Source organism: Macaca nemestrina, chromosome 3 (genome assembly GCF_043159975.1).
Source record: "Macaca nemestrina isolate mMacNem1 chromosome 3, mMacNem.hap1, whole genome shotgun sequence".
Lineage (NCBI taxonomy): Eukaryota > Metazoa > Chordata > Mammalia > Primates > Cercopithecidae > Macaca > Macaca nemestrina.
Window position 1 is genome coordinate 117,197,337 of NC_092127.1, and position 24,363 is coordinate 117,221,699.

Genomic DNA, 24,363 nt, shown 5'->3' on the forward strand with positions numbered 1-24,363 from the left:
GCAACAAACGTGTTTATTCTCTTGCTTCCTGATGGCTTGCTCAGAGGGCCTGTTTCCATTGCCTACTTTTTTTGAGACGGAATCTTGCTCTGTCACCTAGGCTAGAGTGCAGTGGCAAGATCTTGGCTCACTGCAACCTCTGCCTACTGGGTTGAAGCCATTCTCCTGCCTCAGCCTCCTGAGTAGCTGGCATTATAGGTACCTGCCTCCATGCCTGGCTCCTTTTTTTAAATTTTTAGTAGAGATGGGATTTCACCTTGTTGGCCAGGATGGTCTCGAACTCCTGGCCTCAAGGGATCTGCCCGCCTCAGCCTTCCAAAGTGTTGGGATTACAGGCGTGAGCCAATACGCCTGGCCTCATTGGCCACTTTATATGTCAGTAAATAATCTTTCTTGGCAGAGGGTCCACTGTATCTGGAGGCACTGAAGGAAATCTGGGAGTGTCTGGCGAGGGCAAAGCACTGCTTAGAGCTTGCACAGGAAAAGCAGTGAGCCCTTCTTTTAAGCTCAAGAATGCTTTAAAGATGCATCTTTGGCAAGTCTTGCCAAAGAAATATGGGATCTAAATGTGATAAAACCAAAGACATCAAGCTGGCTCTGGAGGCCTTCTTTGAAGTTTGCTGAGTGGATTGTCAGTGGGAGGCTGGTATTTACATGTACAAACACACAAGCGTGCGTTACTGCTAATTGTGGTAAATCAGGCTGGTCAGCCTGGCTCTGGGGCCCACTGTGCCTGCCACCGCAGCAGTATGGAAGCCCTGCATCCCAGACACATGTCAGCATCCTCAGAGGCCATCAGCCAGTCAGCATTGTGTGAATTGCATTTGGGTTCACAGCACTGTAATTGTGTTTCTCTTGCTATGGTGAGCAAAGGAGGAAAATGGAAGGAGGAAGTGTAATTTGCCCTAGGAAATAGTCAGGCAGGCGGCACACAGGGGTGGGATATGGCTAAAACACTGACCTTCCCTTGAGAGAGACCATATGGTGAAGTGGAGAGGGCATAGCCTTTGTATCACACAGACCTTGTGTTTGAATCCTGGCTCTGTCACTGGCTGTGTGACTTTGGGTCATTTGCAAAACCTCTCTGAGCCTCAACTGCCACTTCTTAAAATCAACTCTAAGTAATCTCTAAGGGTTATTCTTCACAAACACAGCATGTACATGCAAACTTTGGCTTAGTAAATAATGGTTTCTCATTCTCTTATTTTGTTTTCTACGTACCCCACTCCCCTTCCTGTTAGGAGCCTTCCACCTTTTACTCTGTGTTTTCTTCCTCTCTTATTTTCCTGGTGGCATTCAATAAAGCAGAAATCTGATTTCTGCAAAGCAGGCCACCTTACAGGAGAAATGCATGATTAGGCACCACCAAAAACTTTGTTTAGGCTATTATCTTCTGGATCCTCTCCAACCAAACTAAACTCAACTAGGGATAAACACAGCAATACAGGAATACATTGAATTTCTCTCTTACTCTCTCTTTTTTTAAACTAGTTTACTCAGGAATCACATGCACATATATTTTAGCTTCCAAAGTCAATGATGGAACACATTGAGTCCCATTAGGCTCACTCCATTGTATGAGTTAGCATCAGAGGAGTTCTTACCAGAGTGTCTTCATCTTGAATAGGGCCTAGGTAAGAAGAGGATGAGACCTGCTGGGCTGCATTCCCAGGAGGTTAGGCATTTGTAGTCACAGGAGAGATAGGAGTTGGAACAGGAGTTGATAGATACAGGTCATAAAGACCCCAGTAATAAAACAGGTTGCAGGCCAGGTCTGATGGCTCATTCCAGTAATCCCAGTACTTTGGGAGGCCAAGGCAGGAAGATTGCTTAAGCCCAGGATTTCAAGACGAGCCTGGACAACGTAGTGAGACCTTGTCTCTACAAACAATAATTTTAAAAACATGAGCTGGGCATGATGGTGCAGGCCTATAGTCCCAGCTACTGGTCTGAGGGGTGGTTGGGGGTGCAGACTGAGGTGGGAGGATGGAGGCTGCAGAGAGCTGAGATCAGGCCACTGCACTCCAGCCTGGGTGATAGAATGATACCCTGTCTCAAAAATAAATAAATAAGCCAGCAAAACCAGGATGCAGTGAAGAAGCTGGCCAAAACCCGCCAAAACGAAGATGGTGATGAAAGTGACCTCTGGTCATCCCTACTGCTTATTATACACTAATTATAATGCATTGCCATGTTAAAAGACACTCCCACCGGTGCCATGGCCGTTTACAAATGCCATAGCAATGACCAAAGATACTCTGTACGGTCTAAAAAGGGGAGGAACCCTCAGTCCTGGGAATTAGCTGCCCCTTTCAGGGAAAACTCGTGAGTCTTCTACTGCTTGTTGAGCATACAATCAAGAAATAACTATAGGTATACTCACTCAAGCAGCCATGCAGTTGCTGTGCCCATGGAGTAGCCACTTTTTTATTCCTTTACTTTCTTAATATATTTGCTGTTATTTTACTCTTTGGCTTGCTCTTGAATTCCTTCCTGCATGAAGCCAAGAACCTTTGTGACCTCCCAGCTCGAACCCCAATTTTGAGGTTCACCCTATGACATCTTTTCTGGTGACCAATGACAGGACAATGGTGACCTCCCATTGACTTTAAATTAAGACTGATTGGCATTGTGTGGGCTTCACTAGTGGGTGAGTCTCTCCTTGCCCAGATTCAGCTTGCTAACATTTTTTTCCCTTCAAATTGGCTCCTTTGTCCTTTCTAATGTTCTTTATTTTGGACAGATGAGAAAGTGGCTGTGAGGCCTCTGGCTTAGCAGCCTGATAGCGGCCTCCTGTTGTCTGGTTGCCCCAGATGGGAGCATGCCTGGCTGGTCACATCTTTTGCAACCCACCTTGTCATCCCTTCTCTGAGACCTTTTATCTTTAGTTTCTTTTAAAAAATTTTTTTAAATTAATTAATTAATTAATTAATTAATTTTTAGAGATAGCATCTTGCTCTATTGCCCAGGCTGGAGTGCAGTGGCATAATCATGGCTCACTGCAGCCTGGACCTCACAGGCTCAAGTGATCCTTCCACCTCAGCTCCTGAGTAGCTGGGACTATAAGGCATGCACCACCACACCTGGCTAAATTTTGTGGGTTTTGTTTGTAGAGACAGGGTTTTGCCATGCTGCCCAGACTGGTCTTGAACTCCTGGGCTCAAACGATCTGCCTGCCTCAGCTTCTCAAAGTACTGGGATTATAGGCATGAGCCACTACACCTGGCCTGTCTTTAGTTTCTAATGACTGGCTGTTTGACTTCTCTGCTCTTCGGGCTGATATGCTTATTTCATGTTTGTTGTCTTTGCCTTGGCTATTTGGCAATTGTTTAAGGCAGGACACTTGTTTGTGAGAGTTCTCCTGTTGTGTTGACCCTGGGACACCAGAGTCATCGTTCTGTAGCTCCAGTTATGTTAGGTCTCATACTTTTGGGGTTCACTACTGGCCATCCCCCAGATGCTCTGGGGTTTTTGGCATTTGGTGTGGGGACCCTTGTTAGCTGATTCTCCAGGTTTTGTGGCATTTGGATGCTCCAGGGTGTTTGGCAGTGGCATTCCCCTCTAGCATTGTGGATTAGAGTCCCACCCAAGGGGAATCTTAGTCTTGCCTTTTCTTGTTTTCTACTCTAAAATTATCATTTTCTGTAAAAGCATTTTCTTATTGTCACTTCATTTAATTTTTTGTTCCAGGAGGTGGGAATTTGCAGGGGAAAATAATTGGACTCTCCCTACACTTAGAAAAACTTCTGTGTCTAGTAGAGATCCTTGTTAGACAAAGGGACAGTGGTGAGTCCCAAAGGACTCATCACTAGGGTGCCTTTTAGGCAATTGGAGCAAATTCAAATTAGCAAACAAAGTTTAGCTATTTGGATAAGTCCCAGTTTTGTCAGGGAAATAATTTGGGTCCAGCTATCTTTTATAAAATAGTGCATTTGCGTTTCTACATTATGGCTAGAGCTGAAAGATAAAAGCTATTGGATCTATGTTTATGTGTGTATATAAATGTCTAGATGTGTTTATGTGTATGTACATTTATTTTGTTATATATTGTGTCTACAGGGTACCAAATTGGCTTATAAATTAAAGAGTGCTCATAAAAAAAGTAAATAAGTCCAAGCATTTCTCAAGCTCATGTAACTTAAGTTTGCTAAAATTTAGAGTTACTAAAAATTCATATATAACTCTGTATAAATGTGCCAAAGAAGATATGCTCTTAGCGAAAATAAATTCTTTTTGGCCAATTCAGATGTCATTTATATGTGGGGTTTAAAATACGAGTTTAGAAAGAAAATAAAAACAAGTAGAAAGAAATAAAAAACAATAAGTAGTGGAGAGAGATGTGAGGAGAGTTATGAATATGAAGATGTATTTTGGTCAGGAAGGTTATAAATAAATTTTATGAGAAAGGATCTTATATGATAAATTCTTGTCCTAAGGTAGAATGACTGATTGTTTAGAGAAGAAGGAAATATAGGACAAATCAGAAAGTCCAAGCATGTTGTAGATGACCTGTGTAAGTCACGGTAAAGTTTATAAAAGAGAATTAATTAAAATTTAGACATAATTAGCCATAACTGAAAGGAAATTAATTAATTAATTAATTAATTTTGAGAAGAAGTTTTGCTCTTGTTGCCCATGCTGGATGCAATGGCATGATCTTGGTTCACTGCAACCTCTGCCTTCTGGATTCAAGTGATTCTCCTGTCTCAGCCTCCTGAGTAGCCAGGATTACAGGCATGCACCACCATGCTTGGCTAATTGTGTATTTTCAGTAGAGATGGGGTTTCATCATGTTGGTCAGGCTGGTCTTGAACTCCTGACCTCAAGTGATCCACCCACCTCGGCCTCCCAAAGTGCTGGGATTACAGGCGTGAGCCAACTCATATGCCCAGCCAGGAAATTTATTTATAATAGTCTATCTAAATTTTGGTGCCCTATGTTAAAACAAGTTTGTCTTAAAGTATTGGTTGGCTTTCAGTAAGATTGCAAGAAATACTGACTTTTAATTCTAGAATCTGTTTCCTTTGAAGGCCTCTCAGATTTATATCTGTTCCTTTTCCCTTCAAAAAGTATATCCTTTGTAAGCTCAAAACTGACTTCCCTAGACTCCTTTTACGAAAAGCAATACAGTGCTTGTTTCAGGCTGTGGCTCAATAGCTAAGCCTTTGTTCTTTCATGGTGGTGGCCTGGGTTCAGTTCCTGGCTTAGGGAATGAGAGGTTTCCAGTTTGCTACTTCTGGGACTTTTGTCATTTATTCTTTTTGTCTGCACTGACAGCTTCTGATTTTTTCATTTGAATTTTTTTTTTTTCTGTGAGCTACCTTAGGGGTAATGCTGGGTCTTGTAAAAATTGCTTGTCATCTTTTTGGAGACACCTCTTGTGTCCATGGTTAAGTTATAACCTTGGTTAAGGCCTGTTGGTTTCACTGGGGAAAATACCTTTAAAAAAAGGCTGAAAAGCCAGAGATGTTGGCTATTTGTCCTGGCTAGAGTGTGGTATTAAGGGATTTAAAAGGATTTTTTAAAAGGACCTCTATAATTAAAAGTCAGCTTAATTAAAAATGGATATTCCATATTCATATATATATACACACACATATATGTGTGTGTATATATATATTTAAAAGAGCTTTATGATTTTTTTCTTCTTGGATCTTATTTTTTTAAGAGAAAGTTTTTTTTGTATGTTTGTTATTTGTTTTTCTTCTCAGTGGTCTGAATTATTTCTCCATTCTGTCTTTTTGCCCCCTTTAATGCCCATATTAGAGGACCTAAGATAATTTCTGACAGCCTGGGACTCCTTGGGAGGAAACAGAAGGTGTCACAGACCTCATTTTGGGAGAAACCTCTGTTTTCTTCATGGAACCCCCAGAACTGTAAGCAGACAAGACCCCTCAGAATCCAAGGCTCTGCTCTGTTTTACCTCACATTACCTGACCTTTGTGACTTTTGGGGGCATCAGAAATTACTTTGCATTGTGAGAGAACCTTTAGCATTGGTGTGTATTACCTAGGTAGGATGTATACTTTTAGGGATGGCAGTTACTTACATGAGTGGTTATTACTACAGGCCAATACTTACTTCTTTTCACATTTAAATGAAAAAAAAGCATGCTCTTGGGCATCCACCTGTGAATGGAGGGTGGGCTGATTTGCTTTAGGTTGGCCACCAGCCTTTGGGGAACATCCTTGCAGTGAAATGCTTGGTGAAAGCATTGCACTGTCTGGTCGCATAGTGTTCCATTTTGGGGGATCCAGTATTTGGTATAAATATGGGATTCTTGATTTTTGGAGATCTGTTTGGCCTTCCAGCTGTGCCTCCTTATTTGGACCTAGAAGCTGCATGCTTGAAGGAAAAACTTAAAAACTGACAAATGAAAAAAAAATCCTACAACTACTGGATATTTATATGTGTTCTGTGTATTTAAATGTGTTCTGTGTGTGATATTTATATAAAAGAGCTCTAATTCATTGGTTTAAAGAAAAATAAGTGCTTAAATCAAATATATTGTCAGAAAAATGGCAACTTTAAAGCCTTTGAGTTCAAGTGACTTTAGTAATCTTTGGGAAATAAAGATAGTGTTAAAGATCATTGATAAAATAAAAAATGTCTTCAAAATTTCGACATGTGGTCTAAATTAGGCAGGTTTGATACTGTTTTCTACTAAACAACATAAACTGCTTCTCGGAGTTTTGGTAATTGTTCAATTTACCTGCTTTGGAACATTAGATGCTAGGTAAGGCCTGGGGACATGGGGAGTTAACCATGTCAGGTTTTTAATCAAAAATAAAAGTTACTAAGAGTTAGCACTGTAACATATGTACCTGAGATTACCAGAGAAACAGTTTTATATACAAGATATGTAAGGAAAGTAAAATGTGTTTTTGGTAAAAGATTATAGGAAGGCATGGGAGTACAGTTTTGTTTCTGTTTTGTTTTTGTTTTTGTTTTGCTTACTTTAGTGGATTAAAGGATTGTTTTAAGTTGAATAGGAAAAAGCTGAAGTATGAGCAAGTTGTGAAAGGTATATGAAAGATTAACATTGTAAAAGAAATTCTGTGTGTAAACATTGGCTAAAGTTAAAGGGATATTATTATTATTATTTTTGTAAGTTAAACATTAGGATTAAAAAGCACGGCAGAGTTTTCTAGAGCACTGATCTGCTCTGTAACAGAAAATTGTAAAGGGTTATAAAAGGTTTATGAGAATCTTACCTTATGGTCAAACTGATTAAGATTGGGAAGATTTGTCTATAAAGTTTTATTAAGAATTGGGTTTAATATTAACAGTACACTAATGCAAAGGTGAAATTTGGCTTTCTCTCTTGAATAAGATTTTCATGTAATATTACAAGATAATGAAAGATTTTTGTTTGATTTTTAAATAAACTATAGGAAAACTAAGGGTGAAAAAATGTGACAGATCATTTGGAAACCCAAGTCTGCCCTATATCAATGAGTAAACGTTTTTACCTTTTTGAACTCTTTGAGTTATCATTTTGGTTAAATAAATGCTTTATGGTAACCTGGGATTCTATTTTGTAATATCAACTGTTTAAACCTTTTATATTTGATGAACGTTCCAAAATGAAATTCTAAAGTAAGTCTTTTTCTGATCTGATTAGTCTTTTTAGATATCAGGTCCCCTAAAATCCAAAAGTGACATATTTGGCTTATTTGGTGTATTAAAATCATACAAGAAGCACTGTCAAATATAAAATACTATTTGGCTTTCTTTGGGCTATACTTATATAAATTGGTATGTGTTCCAAAATTATGCAAAACTCCTATAATTCTGATATGACTTAGTGTACATTATCAGTTATAATTATAGTTCTTATGTTACATTATTGTGTGCTACAGAGGTAACCAAATTTCTTTGTCAATTGCATATTTAATTGGCTGTCCTAAGACTTTTGTCACCCACAGACAATTGTTGTCTTGTTTTTAATCCTTTTCAAAAGGTGGTTTATAATCAGCTATAGGACTCTGATGGGTACTCTAAAATTCAAGCCTCTGATAACTTTGAAAATTGTGCCATTGGCTGGGCATGGTGGCTCACACCTGTAATCCCAGAACTTTGGGAGGCCAAGGCAGGTAGATCACTTGAGGTCAGGAGTTCGAGACCAGCCTGGCCAGCATGGTGAACTGCCATCTCTACTGAAAATACAAAAGTCAGCCAGGCATGGTGTCATGCACCTGCAATCCCAGTTACTTGGGAGGCTGAGGCAGGAGAATCGCTTGAACCTGGGAGGCAGAGGTTGCAGTGAGCCAAGATCGCACCATTGCACTCCAGCCTGGGCAACAAGAGGGAAACTCCATCTCAGTGGGGAAAAAAAAAAGAAAAAGAAAAAGAAAATTGTGCCATTGAAATAGAAAAGAAAACACAAAAAACTTCCAGGATTCTCATAGAAACTTAACATATTCATAAGGAATGTGGCCCAATATCAGGCAAAACAAGAGTTAATAGCATGGACTAAATTAATAAAAGATCAAAACAATCTTTTTATGACTTTTTGCTTAAAACATTGCTGATCCTTTCTGTTTTGGTTTTCAGAGTCAAGAACACTTTTCCTTTGGAAAGTATTAACTACTTTTAACAATTGAATAAAGTATATTACTGTAGACAAAATTTGGAGCATGTCTTTCTTTTTACCTGATTTCTCCAGAATTTGAAAAACTATTTGGGAGTATTCTTAACTAATATCAATACAGTTATTTACATAAGTGCAGTAAGAATCTTTTCTTTTGTAACAGGACACAATTAAAGAAACTGCTTATTTTTTGAAGGCTTTGACTAGAATGGTGTGCTTTCAGATACAAACAGACTGCTTTAAAGGATCAAAGTTGACTTACAGAGCCAATGAAAGCTACTTGGGAAAACTGACCTCATTCCTTGTCTATGCAGTCTCTGTATGGGGTTCCTGACCTGTGGTAAGTGAAAATGTCACTTTCTGACAGGCCCAGGAGCCCCAAGTTATCTTGGGACATCAAGAAGAAAGGAATACACCCAACTTATACAGACATTTTCAGGCACAGATAAATCTGTGGCTGACTCAAGGCTTTAAGAAGCCTAATTTGAGATTCTTTATAAATTAAAGTTCCATCAAAACCAATTTTAAAAAGAGCCTATGTGGCAAATAATTATTTTTGCTGCACTTTATATAAATAATCAGGCCAAATATAATAAGATTAAAACTTTATGGCAAACAAATTGGTCCCACTGTGATTTGTCTTTGGTAAAAATGGAAGCTAGAGAGAGACGTTGTTTCAAAAACTGTGATACACCAGTTATTAGATTCTAGTCTCATCTGTTGTTTTTGAGTTTCTTCTGCAATTTAGACAGACCCTGCTTATTCCTGAGAATCAACCAGTGATGTATGGCTGTTGCTCAGAAGAAATAAGAGGGATGGCTAATGTAAAGATCTGGATCAGTATTCTAATTCTAGGCATGTATTGGAATTGGCTAGTGACCACATATCAGCTTGCTTTTAACAATTACCCAGTTCATGGAAAGCCTTCTTATTTAGTTTACTTGGGATAATTGTGCTGATTTTGCTTTACTGTTGTGGAATATATTGCTGTTGTCCTCTTTGTGTGGGAATGCAGGATAAACTTACTTAACATTTTCTTAAATTGAACACTTATTAATCTTCCAGATTTCACTTTTGTCAGAACTCAGAGTTATGATTTGCCCTCACTATACTGACAACAGGCTCTGGTAGGGTGCAGAGATCCTGGTAAACACACCCTCTGCTGGAAAACAGGGAGAAGTTTCCATCAGTGTAAACCTGCACTTGGGTTGCCTGGGCTGCAGTTAGGAGACTGAGTAGAACATTTGCTGCAGAGAAAAAAGAAGATGTGTAATTTTCACAGTTAGAATTAACTTAGGAGAGCTGAAATTAACTGAGTCTTGGAAATCTGAATCTTGAAGTCACCAGTGACTTTTGGGACTGTAAGAGAGTCTTCTGTGATCTTTAATCATGTGAGGGTGGGGTGAAATTAAATATTCAGTGGTTCTGCAATGGGATGCACTGTGCAATTGGTGATTGAGAAGCAAGCTCTCTGGCTTTAGGAGAAGAATGTCTTGCTCTTAGTCCTTCTGGAAATGGAGCCTTGCATCGCCTGCTGTCTGTTTATACTACCTTTGCACATTGCCTTTGGTTATAGAGTCATGCCCAATGGCTCTTTACTTCTGTTTTAAGGGCAGGAGATGGCACCCTGTTAAAGAGAAAGGATAGTAGCTGCCAAAGCATTTGTTTCTCTGTTTCTGTGACTGTTTATATTGGCTTATCTTTGAATGGTCTTTATAGCCACACCAGGCTGGAGGTAACAGGGTCATGGGAGTGGACTGCTGATGTGGGCTGAATCACAGTTCAGATCCATGTCTCCAGGAGGTAGGAAGTGCAGGGTAAGTCATATGGCTTCTGGGGCATCTGTCACTTTCTTAGTTAAGGAGAAGTTGAAGGAGCTGATCTAAAATATCTTGGGAGTCTGCAGAAGAAGTAGTGAAAACCAAAGCACTTTACATTAAACTCCGTACTTTAGTCCTTACAGTAATGCCACAGCGCAAGCAACCAGTCAGGCCTTACTAGTTGTGCTTCCTAGAAGAAGAGACTGAGGTTCAGAGAGTTGGACAGGGTGTCAGATTTGGGATCAGTGGCTAGTCCAATGTGATTTCCATCCTTTCTTCTGAGAGAAAGCATAAGAAGGCCAAGAGGATGGGGGAAAAGCACAAGTCACCTGCCTGAGTCAACAGGGCAGGGATCTCTTTCTCAGTTTGCTTCTCTAAGTTATGGCAAATGCTTTTTGAGCTGTGATTATTGAAGATGGGGGCCGAAGTTCAACACGTAGTTGGCGTGAGAGAAGTAATTATGATTGAAGAAAAGATTTAGATGAAATCCATTGTTCTTTCCTGTAAAGGGGTTGTTATCTCTGATTCTTCTTTTTTTCCTCTCTCTCTTTTTTCGATGGAGTCTTGCTCTGTCGCCCAGGCTGGAGTGCAGTGGTGTGATCTTGGCTCACTGCAACCTCTGCCTCCTGGGTTCAAGTGATTCTCATGCCGCAGCCTTTCCAGTAGCTGGGACTACAGGAGTGTGCCACCACGCCTGGCTAATGTTTGTATTTTTAGTAGAGACGGGGTTTCACCATGTTGGCCAGGCTGGTCTTGAACTCCTGATCTCAAGTGATTCACCTACCTTGGCCTCCCAAAGTGCTGGAATTACAGGAGTGAGCCATTGCACCTGGCCTATTCTCACTGATTGTTATAGTGCCATGTTTCGCAGAATTTGTAGCTTCAATTACTTATATTTGTGCACCTGACTTTTAGGTGAGCTCCGGAATAGCAGTTACTAATTAAGAATGAGCATTTAGAGTAGAAAAAGTGGCAGGAACAGCAAGACTCACTCCCAGAGAGCCTCACTACAGGTCTGATAGGTGAGGAAAGTCCCCATCTTTCCCATTTTTCTTCATTACCTCCTTGTGGGGCAAGCACTGCCATTATTCGTGAGTCAACTGTCTGAGTTATAGATAAGTAATGACATGAAACTTCACAAACAGGTCTAGATTTCTACCCAGGGAACCACCGTTATCAGAGAAGGGAGTTTGGGATCTTAAGCAGCAAACACATGTTGATTCTAAGTATTTGCCTCCCGATGGCTTGCTCAGAGGGCCTGTTTTCATTGCCCACTTTATATGTCAGTAAATAATCTTCCCTGGCAGTGGGTCCACCGTGTCTGGATGCACACAAGGAAATCTGGTGGGGTCTGGCTGGGGAAAAACACTCCTCAGAAGTTTTGCAGGAAAAGCAGTGAGCCCTTCTTTTAAGCTTGAGAATGCTTTAAAGATGCATCATTGGCAAGACTTGCCAAAGAAATACGGGATCTAAATGTGATAAAACCCACGACATCAAGCTGGCTCTGGAGGTCTCCTCTGAAGTTTGCTGAGTGGATTGTCAGTGGGAGGCTGATATTTTCATGTACAAGCACACAAGCGTTACTGCTAATTGTGGTAAATCAGGCTGGCCAGCCTGGCTCTGGGGCTGCCACCGCAGCAGTGTGAAAGCCCTGCGTCCCAGGCACAAGCCAGGCTCCTCAGAAGTGATCAGCCAGCCAGCATTGTGTGAATTGCATTTGGGTTCACAGTACTATAATTGTGCTTCTCCTGCTATGAGGTGCAGAGAAGGAAAATGGGAGGGAGGGATGTCTAATTTGCCCTAGGAAGTTGTGGGGGAGGGACACGCACGGGGGCGGGACATGGCTAAAACACCGACCTTCCCTTGAGAGAGACCATATGGTGAAGTGGAGAGGACGCAGCTTTTGCATCAGACAGGTCTTGTATTAGAATTTTGGCTCTGACACCAGCTGTGTGACCTTGGGTCATTTGCAAAACCTCTCTGAGCCTCAACTGCCACTTCTTAAAATCAACTCTAAGTAACCACGGGGTTATTCTTCACAAACACAGCATGCACATGCAAACTTTGGCTTATTAAATAATGGTTTCTTTTTGTTCTATCTACTCCACCCCCCTTCCCATTAGAAGCTTGCTACCTTTCACTGTTTTCTTCCTCTTGTATTTTCCTGGTGGCATTCAATAAAGCGGGATTCTGATTCCTGCAATGTAGGCCACCTTAGAGCGAAATACACGATCAGGCACCACCAAATTAGGCTATTATGTACTGGATCCTGTCTAACCAAACCAAACCCACCTCAGGCTAAATACAGGAATACATGAAAGCATTGAATTTCTCCCCTTTACTTTTTTTTTTTTTTTTTTTGAGACGGAGTCTCGCTGTGTGGCCCAGACTGGAGTGCAGTGGCGCCATCTCGGCTCACTGCAAGCTATGCCTCCTGGGTTCATGCCATTCTCCTGCCTCAGCCTCCCGCCACCACGCCCAGCTAATTTTTTATATTTTTAGTAGAGACAGGGTTTCACCGTGTTAGCCAGGATGGTCTCGAGCTCTTGACCTCGTGATCTGCCCGCCTCGGCCTCCTAAGTGCTGGGATTATAGGCGTGAGCCACCACTCCTGGCCCTCCTTTTTTTTTAAAAAACAAAAAAAAACAAAAAAAAACAGGAGGTTGAGGCAGGAGGATGGCGTGAACCTGGGAGGCAGAGCTTGCAGTGAGTCGAGATCCTGTCACTGCACTCCAACCTGGGCGACAGAGTGATACTCCGTCTTAAAAAAAAAAAAAACAAAACAACAACAACAACAACAACAATAAACAGTTTATTCAGTAATTACGTATACGTATTTTAGCTTCCAAAGTCAGTGATGGAACAAACTGAGTCCCATTAGGCCCACTCCATTGCATGAGTTAGCATCAGAGGAGGTCAAACCAGAGTGACATCATCTTGAATATGGGCTAGGTGAGAAGAGGATGAGGCCTTCTGGGCTGCATTCCCAGGAGGTTAGGCATTCGTAGTCACAAGATGAGATAGGAGGTGGGTAGGAATGGTTTCACAAGATACAGGTCATAAAGACCAGGATGCAGGCTGGGTGTGGTGCCTTATGCCTATAATGCCAGTACTTTGGGAGGCCAAAGCAGGAGGATTGCTTAATCCTAGGAGTTCAAGAGCAGCCTGGGCAACATAGTGAGACCTTATCTCTACAAATAATTTTTATTTTTTGAAATGGAGTCTTGCTCTGTCACCCAGGGTGGAGTGCATGTTGGCTCACTGCAACCTCCACTTCGTGGGTTCAAGCAATTCTCCTGTCTCAGCCTCCTGAGTAGCTGGAATTACAGGCGCACACCACCACACCCGGCTAATTTTTTTGTATTTTTAGTAGAGATGGGGTTTCACCATGTTGGCCAGGCTGGTCTTGAACTCACCTCAGGTGATCTGCCTGCCTTGGCCTCCCAAAGTGCTGGGATTACAGGCATGAGCCACCATGCCCAGCCTCTACAAATAATTTTTTTTTTTTTGTGAGATGGAGTCTCAGTCTGTCGCCCAGACTGGAGTGCAATGGCACAATCTCCGCTCACTGCAGCCTCTGCCTCCCTGGTTCAAGCACTTTTCCTTACAAGTAATTTTTTAAAAATGAGCCGGGTGTGGTGGTTTCACAAGATACAAGTCATAAAGACCCCAGGATGTGGGCCAGGTGTGGTGGCTTATGCCTGTAATCCCAGTACTTTGGGAGGCCAAGGCAGGAGGATTGCTTAAGCCTAGGAGTTCAAGACCAGCCTGGACAACATAGTGAGACCTCATCTCTACAAATAATTTTTTAAAAATGAGCTGAGTGTGGTGGTGCAGGCCTGTAGTCCCAGCTCTTGGGCTGGGCGTAGGGGTCAACTCAGGTGGGAGGATTGCTTGAGCCCAAGAGTTCAAGGATACAAATGAGCTATGATTGTGCCAGTACACTCCAGCCTGGACAACAGTGCAAGACCCTGTTTCATAAATAAATTAAAAAACCCCCAAAACCCAGGATGCAATGAAGAAGGAAGCCCAAACCCACCAAAACCAAGATGGCGATGAAGGTGACCTCTGGTCATCCTCACTACCCATTATATGCTAATTATAATGCATTAGCATGTTAAAAGATACCATCAGCACCATGACAGTTTGCAAATGTCATATCAATGACAGGAAGTTACCATATATGGTGGAAAAAGGAAGGAACCTTCAGTTCTGGGAATTTCCTCCCTGTTTCTGGGAAAACTCATGAATAATGCACCCTTTGTTTAGCATAAAATCAAGAAATAACCATAAGTATACTCAGTTAAGCAGCTCGTGTGGCTGCTCTGCCTATGGAGTAGCCACCCTTTTTGATTCCTTTACTTTCGTAATAAATTTGCTTGAATTCCTTCCTGGGTAAAGCCAAGAACCCATGTGGCCTCCCACGGGGATCTTCAATTTTGGGATTCACCCTGTGACTTTAGGAGCAACTTAGGGATCCAGTACATCCCAGGCCAAGACTAACGTGGTGATTTTCGGGGGGCTATGTTAAAACTAGGGGCTCTGCCCAGGACCCTTACTGTGGCTTCTTCAGTCAAGAACTTACTGGCCCCAGCCCCTACAAGTTCATTCACAGTTCCTTCTCACTGACTTCACCAGTGACCACTACCAGTGACTTCAAAGGAGAAATGACGGGGGAGATAAAATAAAGTGAATGGGGAAGAGAGAAAGAAGAGAGGTCTTTTCACAGTGTGCCAGAATAGTCCCTTACAGTGGTTTTACCGTAGGGCAGCGGGGGCCCCCTTTTAATTTCTTTCTCTCTTTTAATTTTCTTTTCCCTTCCCTCCTTTCTTCTTTCCCACTTTTTGCCTTATTTGTGTCTTATGGACGGTCAATTTCCATCCTTTCTCTACTTCTTCATTCCCAGATTTGGCTGTAGAAAATTAGAAAGTTCTTGAACTTGGTTTGCACAGGTGCTTTTACCTTAACATGAAAATGAATGATCAGCCTCCTGTTAATTTTATCCTAGAGTCTACTGCATCCCTCCTACCCCCTGCACAGGAATTTAGTCACACTTATCTCTCCCACTTTCTCTCCCTTCTTCACTTTCTGTATTCCTCCTCCTTTCATGCCTGTACCTGGTTTTCCATGCCCTGTTTAGCCTGGCTTGGGATCCAGCAGGTTCTCCGAGGGTTCCTGCGAGAACCCGGGCTGGGTGCCCAGGTCTGAGCCTGGTATGTGCCTCAGTATCACAAAGGCCTCTTGTAAATGACCTCCATTGTTGAAAGTTTCAGAAATTCTAGGTCAAAATGGCACTTAAATATTAAGGTATTTACTCCAACCCAAGTAACTTTTCTAAAAGTTGTAGAGGGTGTTACCTCTTTATTAATCGAAACGTGAAAATCAGCTCTAGTTTGGAAACTGAGAAAATATATATATATATGTATTTATTTCTTTGTTGTTCTAATTCTTGATATAAAGGTTGAAAGGACCCTTGAAAGCTGCATGCAATCACAGAAGGTTTTGGCTTTAGGCAGCTCCCGCCATGATCTTGGGGCTCCATTGATTCTTTCATCTTTCAGGTGTCTTACTGTTTGAACCTTGAATTTTAACCTGGGACATGTTTGACTAAAATGATGCTGTTAGTATTTTCTATTGTGCAAAACACAAAGAGAACTAGGCTCCAGGATTATTTCTATTTGCTAATGCTGTTTCTGTTGACTTTTGACTTTTCCAGTTTCCCAGAGCTATGGGGACTTCCCATCCGGCGTTCCTGGTCTTAGGCTGTCTTCTCACAGGTACGGAGCCCAGTCCTCTCTGAGTTCCTTGTTTGGGTGTCTTGTTTTCTAAGCTTTGTGCTCCATGGGTTTATTACCAGTACTCCACATGCACAGTCCAAAAGAATGAAATGAAATAGAAAACTACAGGACGTTATCCAGAATGACCACAAACCTTCAGTTCCCTTTGCTGTATTGCACTTACTCCATTTCAAAAGGAATGCTCTCTAGTGGCAGTTTTAGTAATATATATAATGTTGGCATTGAAATGTTGTTAGTAATAATGTCTAAATTTACTTACTACTCTCTTCCTTTTCCTAGGACAAGTCTTCTATTAGAGCTAGATTAGATAAATTCAGGAATGGTCAACTGTGGGAGGCAGCACATCTGTTGTCCCAGCTCCTTGAGCAGCCGAGGTGGGAGGATCCCTTAAGGCAAGGAGTTCCAGGTTGCAGTGCACTGTGATTATGCCTGTGACTAGCCACCACACTCCAGCCTGGGCACCATAGCAAGACCTCATTTAAAAAAATGTTTAAAGAAAATAAATAATAGAAAATTCTTGCCCAAGAAATCATACCTGTCTTAAATCATAACTCTCCTGATGAAAGATGCTTACATTGCTTCCAAATCTCAGAGTCACCTTTATCTTCTCTAGGAATCAAATTGATAGATAAATGTTTGGTTCTTGGAAAATCTTAAAAACTTTCCCACCAAAAGGATGCCATTGGGGTAATTTGTTGATGTACTGGACTTTCTTAGTTTTCCTCCAGATATTTATGCACTGCAGATGTTTGCCATGGAACCAGTGCTCTTCTATTCTGAGGAGTTAGCTCAGCCCGTTAGTGTCTTTGTCTTACTCATTTGGATATGGTAGAATTGAGCAAGACCAGAGATTTAACAGATGTAAGCTCCACTAAGTATACCCCATCTACAGAGTAACAGGTGATCCAGATGTGCTTACAAATCCTACCTTAACAAGCTTCAGGAATTATGGTGGTCATATATTGAAGTTGGGTGGGAGTCTCACATCAGGCTCCAAGGGAGATTACAAATCATTAATTAATAATTAAGTCAATATATCTCTTCTATCAGTCTTGGGTTTCTTGTTTTCTAAGTTCTGTGCTCCATGGGTTTATTATCTGTACTCTGCATACACAGTCCAAAAGAGTGAAAAGAAGTAGAAAACTGCAGGACGTTATCCAGAATGACCGCAAACCTTCAATTCCTTTGCTATATCACATTTACTCTATTTCAAAAGGAGTAAGTTCAGTTTCAGTCTAAATAAGCGAGACTGAAATTTGAGGTTCAAAGATGAACTGAGAGTTTTCACTCGGGTTTTACTTACTAATTGTGAATTAAAATCCATATCATCTGGCACCACTGCACTCCAGCCTGGGTGACAGAGCAAGACTCCATCTCATAAAAACAAATAAATATATAAACAAATAAATAAATCCACATCATCCTGCTTTGGCCCTGGAAGTCATGAGGGAGAGACAGCATGCCCAAGGGCTATAAGAAATGGAAAATGTGGAATTCTTGAGCACAGATGTGCTTTGTGTTTTGTTCAGTCCATATCCTTGCCTCTGTTCTCATTCCATGTGTTTTGTTTTGTTTTGTTTTTTTGAGACAAGGTCTCTTGCTCTATTGCCCAGGCTGGAGTGCAGAGGCTCATTGCAGCCTCAATCTCCTGGGCTCCAGTGATCCTCTTACCTCAGCCTCTGGAGTAGCTGGGACTACAGGTGTGCACCAGCACACCTGGCTAATTTTTTTATTTTTTTATTTTTTTATTTTTTTTAATTAATTTTTTTTTTTGAGACGGAGTCTTGCTCTGTGCCCCAGGCTGGAGTGCAGTGGCGCGATCTTGGCTCACTGCAAGCTCCGCCTCCCGGGTTCACGCCATTCTCCTGCCTCAGCCTCCCGAGTAGCTGGGACTACAGGCGCCCGCCGCCTCGCCCGGCTAATTTTCTTGTATTTTTAGTAGAGACGGGGTTTCACCGTGTTAGCCAGGATGGTCTCGATCTCCTGACCTCGTGATCCGCCCGTCTCGGCCTCCCAAAGTGCTGGGATTACAGGCTTGAGCCACCGCGCCCGGCCTAATTTTTTTATTTTTTATTTTTTGTGGAGACCAGGTCTCACTATGTTGCCCAGGCTGGTCTCAAACTCCTGAACTCAAGCGATCCTCCCACTTCCACCTCCCAAAGTGCAGGGATTACAGACATGAGCTGCTGCACCCCAGCCTCATCTCATTTTAACTAAGGGAAACCTCTGCAGTGACTGTGAACCATAAAGAACCCATATGTGCCTGAGCCTGTGCCATCTTGGGATATTTTATGGTTACACATAAGAGTCTGAAATATGGAATTGGAATCAGACATCCTCTGTCCATTTGAGTGTTTGGAGGAGTGAATCTAGTGGGGCTTGGTGGAGCTATCTGGAACATTTGCTGCTCTCAGCAGATGCAGTGGCTGTTATAATGGGGGACCTTTCATGGGCATCCAGGCTAACGGATTTTTGTGTAGAAATGGTCATTGTTCATCTAAGCTGCTACTGTTGCTTCTCTCGGTTCTCGGGATGAGACCGTCCTTTCTGGTTGCATCCTATTCAGAGTGTGTTTCCTTTTGCAGGGCTGAGCCTAATCCTCTGCCAGCTTTCGTTACCCTCTATCCTTCCAAATGAAAATGAAAAGGTTGTGCAGCTGAATTCATCCTTTTCTCTGAGATGCTTTGGGGAGAGTGAAGTGAGCTGGCAGTACCCCATGTCTGAAGAAGAGAACTCTGATGTGGAAATCAGAAATGAAGAAAACAACAGTGGCCTTTTTGTGACAGTCTTGGAAGTGAGCAGTGCCTCGGCGGCCCACACAGGGCTGTACACTTGCTATTACAACCACACTCAGACAGAAGAGAATGAGCTTGAAGGCAGGCACATTTACATCTATGTGCCAGGTGAGTGGGATGGGTCCCCAGGACCGAGCTTCTTCTCTTCCTGTCTTTCCTGTTAAATGTACTAAGGTTTTAAACATATATATAAATAATTAATATTTATTGCAGGAAGTTTGAAAGATGTAAGCGAACACACAGAAATAAAAATCATGTGTAATATTATCAAGAAATATTCATTGTTAGCATTTCAGAGCTGTATTAAGTTTGGAAAGTCATCTTTGTTATGACATGTCCTGTATTGGTACTGTATAAACAATCTGAAATATACTCATCTCTATTCAGTTCATTCAAGTTGCACACATACTCACAGTGTGTCCAGCACTGGGCTACGTGTTGAGTATACAAAAATTAATAGGTAAGCCCGGTCTTGGAGTTGCTGATAGTTCATTATAATATCTTCCAAATAAACACTCGATTTTTCAGATTTACTATCAATATACATTTATTCTGAGAGTTGGAAGGTATTTTCTTTTTCCTTTTAAAAAGTTATATATATATATATATATATATATATATATATATATATATATATTTTGAAACAGGGTCTCACTCTGTTGCCCAGGCTGGAATGCAGTGGCATGATCATGGCTTACTGCAACCTCAACTCCCCTGGTTCAAGCGATCCTCCCACTTCAGCCTCCCAAGTAGCTGGGATTACAGGCATGCACCACCACGCCTGGCTAATTTTTATATTTAAAAAATTTTTGTGTGTGTGTATTTTCATTTGAGACAGGGGTTTCACCATATTGACCAGGCTGGTCTTGAACTCCTGACCTTAAGTAATCTATCTGCTTCGGCCTCCCAAAATGCTGGGATTACAGGCGTGAGCCACTATGCCGAAATTTTTGTATTTTTTTTGTAGAGATAGGGTTTCACTGTGTGGCCCAGGCTGGTCTCGAACTCCTGGGCTCAAGTGAGCCCCACCCACCTCAGCCTTCCAAAGTTCTGGGGTTACAGGCGTGAGCCACTGGGCCCGGCCTACTCCTACATTTTAATTAAAAGGACAAAGGATTGAACACAAGTGGTGGCAATTTCAGTATGCAGTTGGGTAAATTAAAAAGGACTGTGGCTAGAATCCTTGGTTTTAGAACAAAACAGAAACCGCTTAGGATTCTTGCCATCCTTGCTGTTTTGGCATAGGTCGAGGAAGGGGGTTCTCACAGAAGTGTGTCTTCTTACCTTTCTGCCTTTTCTTTTTCAGTTTTTAATGGGCTCCTCTTCCTACCCTCTGTAACTATGGGTGTCCCCAGGGACCTAGACCCTCTTTACTTCTTTCATGATACTCTTATTCATATGAGCCTTCCTTCTTAACAATTAAGGAAAAAATAAACAACTTTGTTTTGAAAAGGTAAGACATTTAGAATGTCACCCCAACTTCATTCACACTTAGATTCCTTCAGGAAAATCCTCTAGGTGTGGAGGGATTTTCCCCTGCTGTGAAGAGAATGGTAGGATCGTGAATATGTTAAAGGCACACAAGTCCCTGAAGTTTTAATCCGTGTAAGATTGTCCAAAAATTCTTCTTGTTCCCTATCTTTTTCCAGCACAGACGCCATCCAAGTAGCCCCTGCATCGCTGTCTGACAGAGATCTTTTGATTTCACAATAATGGAGATTTAGGGGCCTTTTCTGCAGCTGATGTTTGAGACTCTTAGAACTTCTTACCACCGTAGCTTAAGTAGTTGTTTTTCTTTTGGAAAGGAAATTCTCAGGCTCCTTCTCCTTCTCCTTCTTTAAATTTTATGTATTTCTCAAAGGATTACTTTTTAACAAACACATTTCTGTGCTACTTTTCAATCGTACTGACTACAGGTGATAAGAGTTTTTTGAAAGTATTTCATAATAAAACTAGAAATATTTTTTCCTGTTTTGAACAGAGTTGGACTCTATTAAATATTTTATTGTTCATTTTTGTTTTTAGTTGTTTAAATTTTGATTTAGATTCCTGGTTAGTATTTATTTATTTATTTGTAGAGACAGGGTCTCTCTATGTTGCCCAGCCTGGTCTCAAACTCCTGAACACAAGCAACCCTCCCACCTTGGCTTCCCAAAGTGCTGGGATTAAAGGCATGAGCCACAACTCTTATCCAGTATTAATATTTATCATCAGTATTATCCATCAGGAGACAGGCAATTTGATATTATTCACACTTAAAAATCACTTTGTAGCTGTCATGATAACTAATGCCAGTGGGGCAATTCTTCTGGATATATGTGTAAAGGTGAACTTCATACCTAATATCAATACTGCCAGTGGGATAGTGTTTCTGGATTTATGTGTAAAGGTGAAATTAATGTCTAATGGAGTCTTCATTCTTTTTTAAACCACAGACCCAGATGTAGCCTTTGTACCTCTAGGAATGACGGATTATTTAGTCATCGTGGAGGACGATGATTCTGCCATCATACCTTGTCGCACAACTGATCCTGAGACTCCTGTAACTTTACACAACAGTGAGGGGGTGGTACCTGCCTCCTACAACAGCAGACAGGGCTTTAATGGGACCTTCACTGTAGGGCCCTATATCTGTGAGGCCACCGTCAAAGGAAAGAAGTTCCAGACCATCCCATTTAACGTTTATGCTTTAAAAGGTACTCGTATCATCTCCTTCCTTCTTTAAATAAGAGTAACAGGCATAATCATCAGGTGCATGTATGATTTTTTTTTTAAATCATCACCACTGGTGATCCTAAATTCTGATTTGGGGATTTAGGACCCCAGCTAATACAGTGTCAGGGTGACCTCTATGGCTATAATAATAAGCTTAACATTACTAAAGGCTAAAGCTTGATTACTCATGCAAGATTTCATGTTTCATCAGTTGACTTCAAAATACTGTAAGGAATTCTTTTCTTACATAAGCCTCTTACTTTCATTCACATTCCTGACTACGGAGGCCCTAAAACAAGCATACACCTCGGGGGTTAGATTCCTAGATTAATTTAGTAACTTAAGGAAAATGATTTCAATTCTGAAGAAAGTAGTTGTAGACTTCAACCCTTTGATGTCCACAGTTAGTACGCTTGGGGAAGTATAATACATGCTGAGGTCAACAGATATTTCCTGACCACTATTCTATGTGGAGGAATGGGTAGCAGCAAGAGTACACTGTTTTAAAATCAGAGCACAGCTAATTTTGTGCCAGGCACTGTGCTGGGTTCTGGGAAAGTACTGAGAATAACTGAGGAGCAGAGTGGAAGAGAAGAAGAGAAGAAAAAATTGGATAGAAACAAAGTGTCTAGAGCAGTGTGGATCATCAAAGGTTGGTTGATTAAATGAATAAGTATGTCAGTCAAGGTGATTGTAGACGAGTATAACCATAACTAACGCACTGCTGAGGAATGCAGTGATTGGAATTTATTTTTATTGTTATTATTTTATAATTCTGTATTATAACTATACACCTAATTGTTGTACACCATCTCAAAATCAAACCTTGTGAGATTTTCTAAATTTTATCTTGATCAGGGCTTTTATTCATAATTGGTTCACAAATTATTTTTCAGGGTTTTCTTAAAACAAAAAACAACACCACCACCCAAACTTTATAAGATCCTTACTATCCTATGGATTTTTAGGCCCTTGTATTTGTTCTTTTTTATAGCAACATCAGAGCTGGATCTAGAAATGGAAGCTCTTAAAACCGTGTATAAGTCAGGGGAAACGATTGTGGTCACCTGTGCTGTTTTTAACAATGAGGTGGTTGACCTTCAGTGGACTTACCCTGGAGAAGTGGTAGGTACCCTCAAAATGTGCAATGGCTTGGAGCAGAGCAGCAGGGCTCAGAAGACCTGCATTTGTGCTGGGTCTGTCACTGATGGGCACATCACTGAGTTTCTCTAGACCTTAGCTTCCCACCTCTATGATGAACACATTTGATTAAAAAGCCTTTAGGGCTCCTTGATCAATGGGCGAGTTTGAAACGACAGTTGCTGGATCAGGGCTTTCAGAATACATAAAGAGTGTGCACTAAGCCTTCTTTCTCAGAAGTCAGACAGAAATAGGAAGGTTCTCTGGCTACAAAATATCAACCAAAAAATTAGAAGAGCAAAAAACCGCTGGATTTTACTATTGCGGAGAGTCATTAATTGTCATTGTCTTGGCTTCTGTGCTTCTGACGGTTGATTCATTTGATAGTGTTTATTGCCTGCACTCCTTCCTGTTCTGCCTTGTTGACACTGAGGACAGTGTGTCTTCCTGTTCCACCTCCTATGTGCCTGACCTTTGCATGGCTCACGTTCAGTGAACAGTCACTATGTAATAATTCAACAAAGGTTTAATGATGTTTTACTCAATCTCAAGCACCGTACCAGAAGCTGGTCCAATATTGCCGGATGAAGGGAGGACGGGAGATGGAAGTGGGGAAAGGGAGCCACCATGCTGCCTCTTGGTCACTGGAGATTTACACAGAGTCTCAGTCATTCGAATGCATTGTCACTAAGTAAGAGAGGCATTTGTAAGAGGCTATGAATGCCCAAATGCAGGAATGACTAACATTCTTATGGAGAACAAAAACCAGATATATATATTTCTTCCCTCTTCTCCTGACTTGTAAATTTCTGCTCCCTGTTCTTTTAGGCATTTGACAGCTTTCTGTCCTTCTATCCATTGATCTCCCTCCTTATATACATTTCTCTCTCCCATGCATTTGCCACTGCTTTTCATTCGTCCTGGAACATCTGATTGGAAGGTGGGCATTTTCACTATTGCCTCATAAACTTCACATGGTAAAGGGACATTTACAGTCCAACAAATGTACATCTTCCCTGAAATATGGAGTGATTTGGTTCTTCTGTTCACACTTGATTGCCATTAATCCCTAACACATAAACACTGCTTTTTATTTATAGGATACAGTATTTTTTTCCCAAACCAAAGTACATGCTATTTGGCTTACAAATATATAATCAAAGTATTGTTTCATACAATATGTTTTTTTCTGATTGTAAAAGTAATGCAGGTTTAATGCAGATACTTTGTAAAATACGGAGAGACAAAGGAAAGGCTACTTCCCAGAGCATCGCTGTTTATATTTTAGGGAGATAAAACTTTTATTTTTTATTTGTCTTTCTTTCGGTTTTTTTTTTTCTTCTTCTTCTTTTTTTTTTTTTTTTTTTGTAGAGATGAGGGTCTCACTACATTGCCCAGGCTGGTCTCGAATTCCTGGACTTAAGTGATCCTCCTACCTTGGCCTTTCAAAGTGTTGGGATTACACATGTGAGCCTCTGAGATTGACTGAGATAAAGTTTTTA

At 41.2% G+C, this 24,363-nt stretch overlaps 1 protein-coding gene across 3 annotated transcripts in view; it reads left to right on the top strand.

Moving 5' to 3' along the window:
- Nucleotides 1–24,363, top strand: part of LOC105463522 (platelet derived growth factor receptor alpha) — a 64,964-nt gene that overhangs the window by 8,344 nt on the left and 32,257 nt on the right. For all 3 annotated transcript variants that reach the window (XM_011710668.3, XM_011710669.3, XM_071093364.1), the window contains exons 2-5: nucleotides 16,130–16,190; nucleotides 18,797–19,114; nucleotides 21,442–21,702; nucleotides 22,716–22,846. In XM_011710668.3, coding sequence (XP_011708970.1) covers nucleotides 16,142–16,190; nucleotides 18,797–19,114; nucleotides 21,442–21,702; nucleotides 22,716–22,846 — 759 coding nt within the window. In that variant the 5' untranslated portion in view covers nucleotides 16,130–16,141. The remainder of the gene's footprint in view (nucleotides 1–16,129; nucleotides 16,191–18,796; nucleotides 19,115–21,441; nucleotides 21,703–22,715; nucleotides 22,847–24,363) is intronic.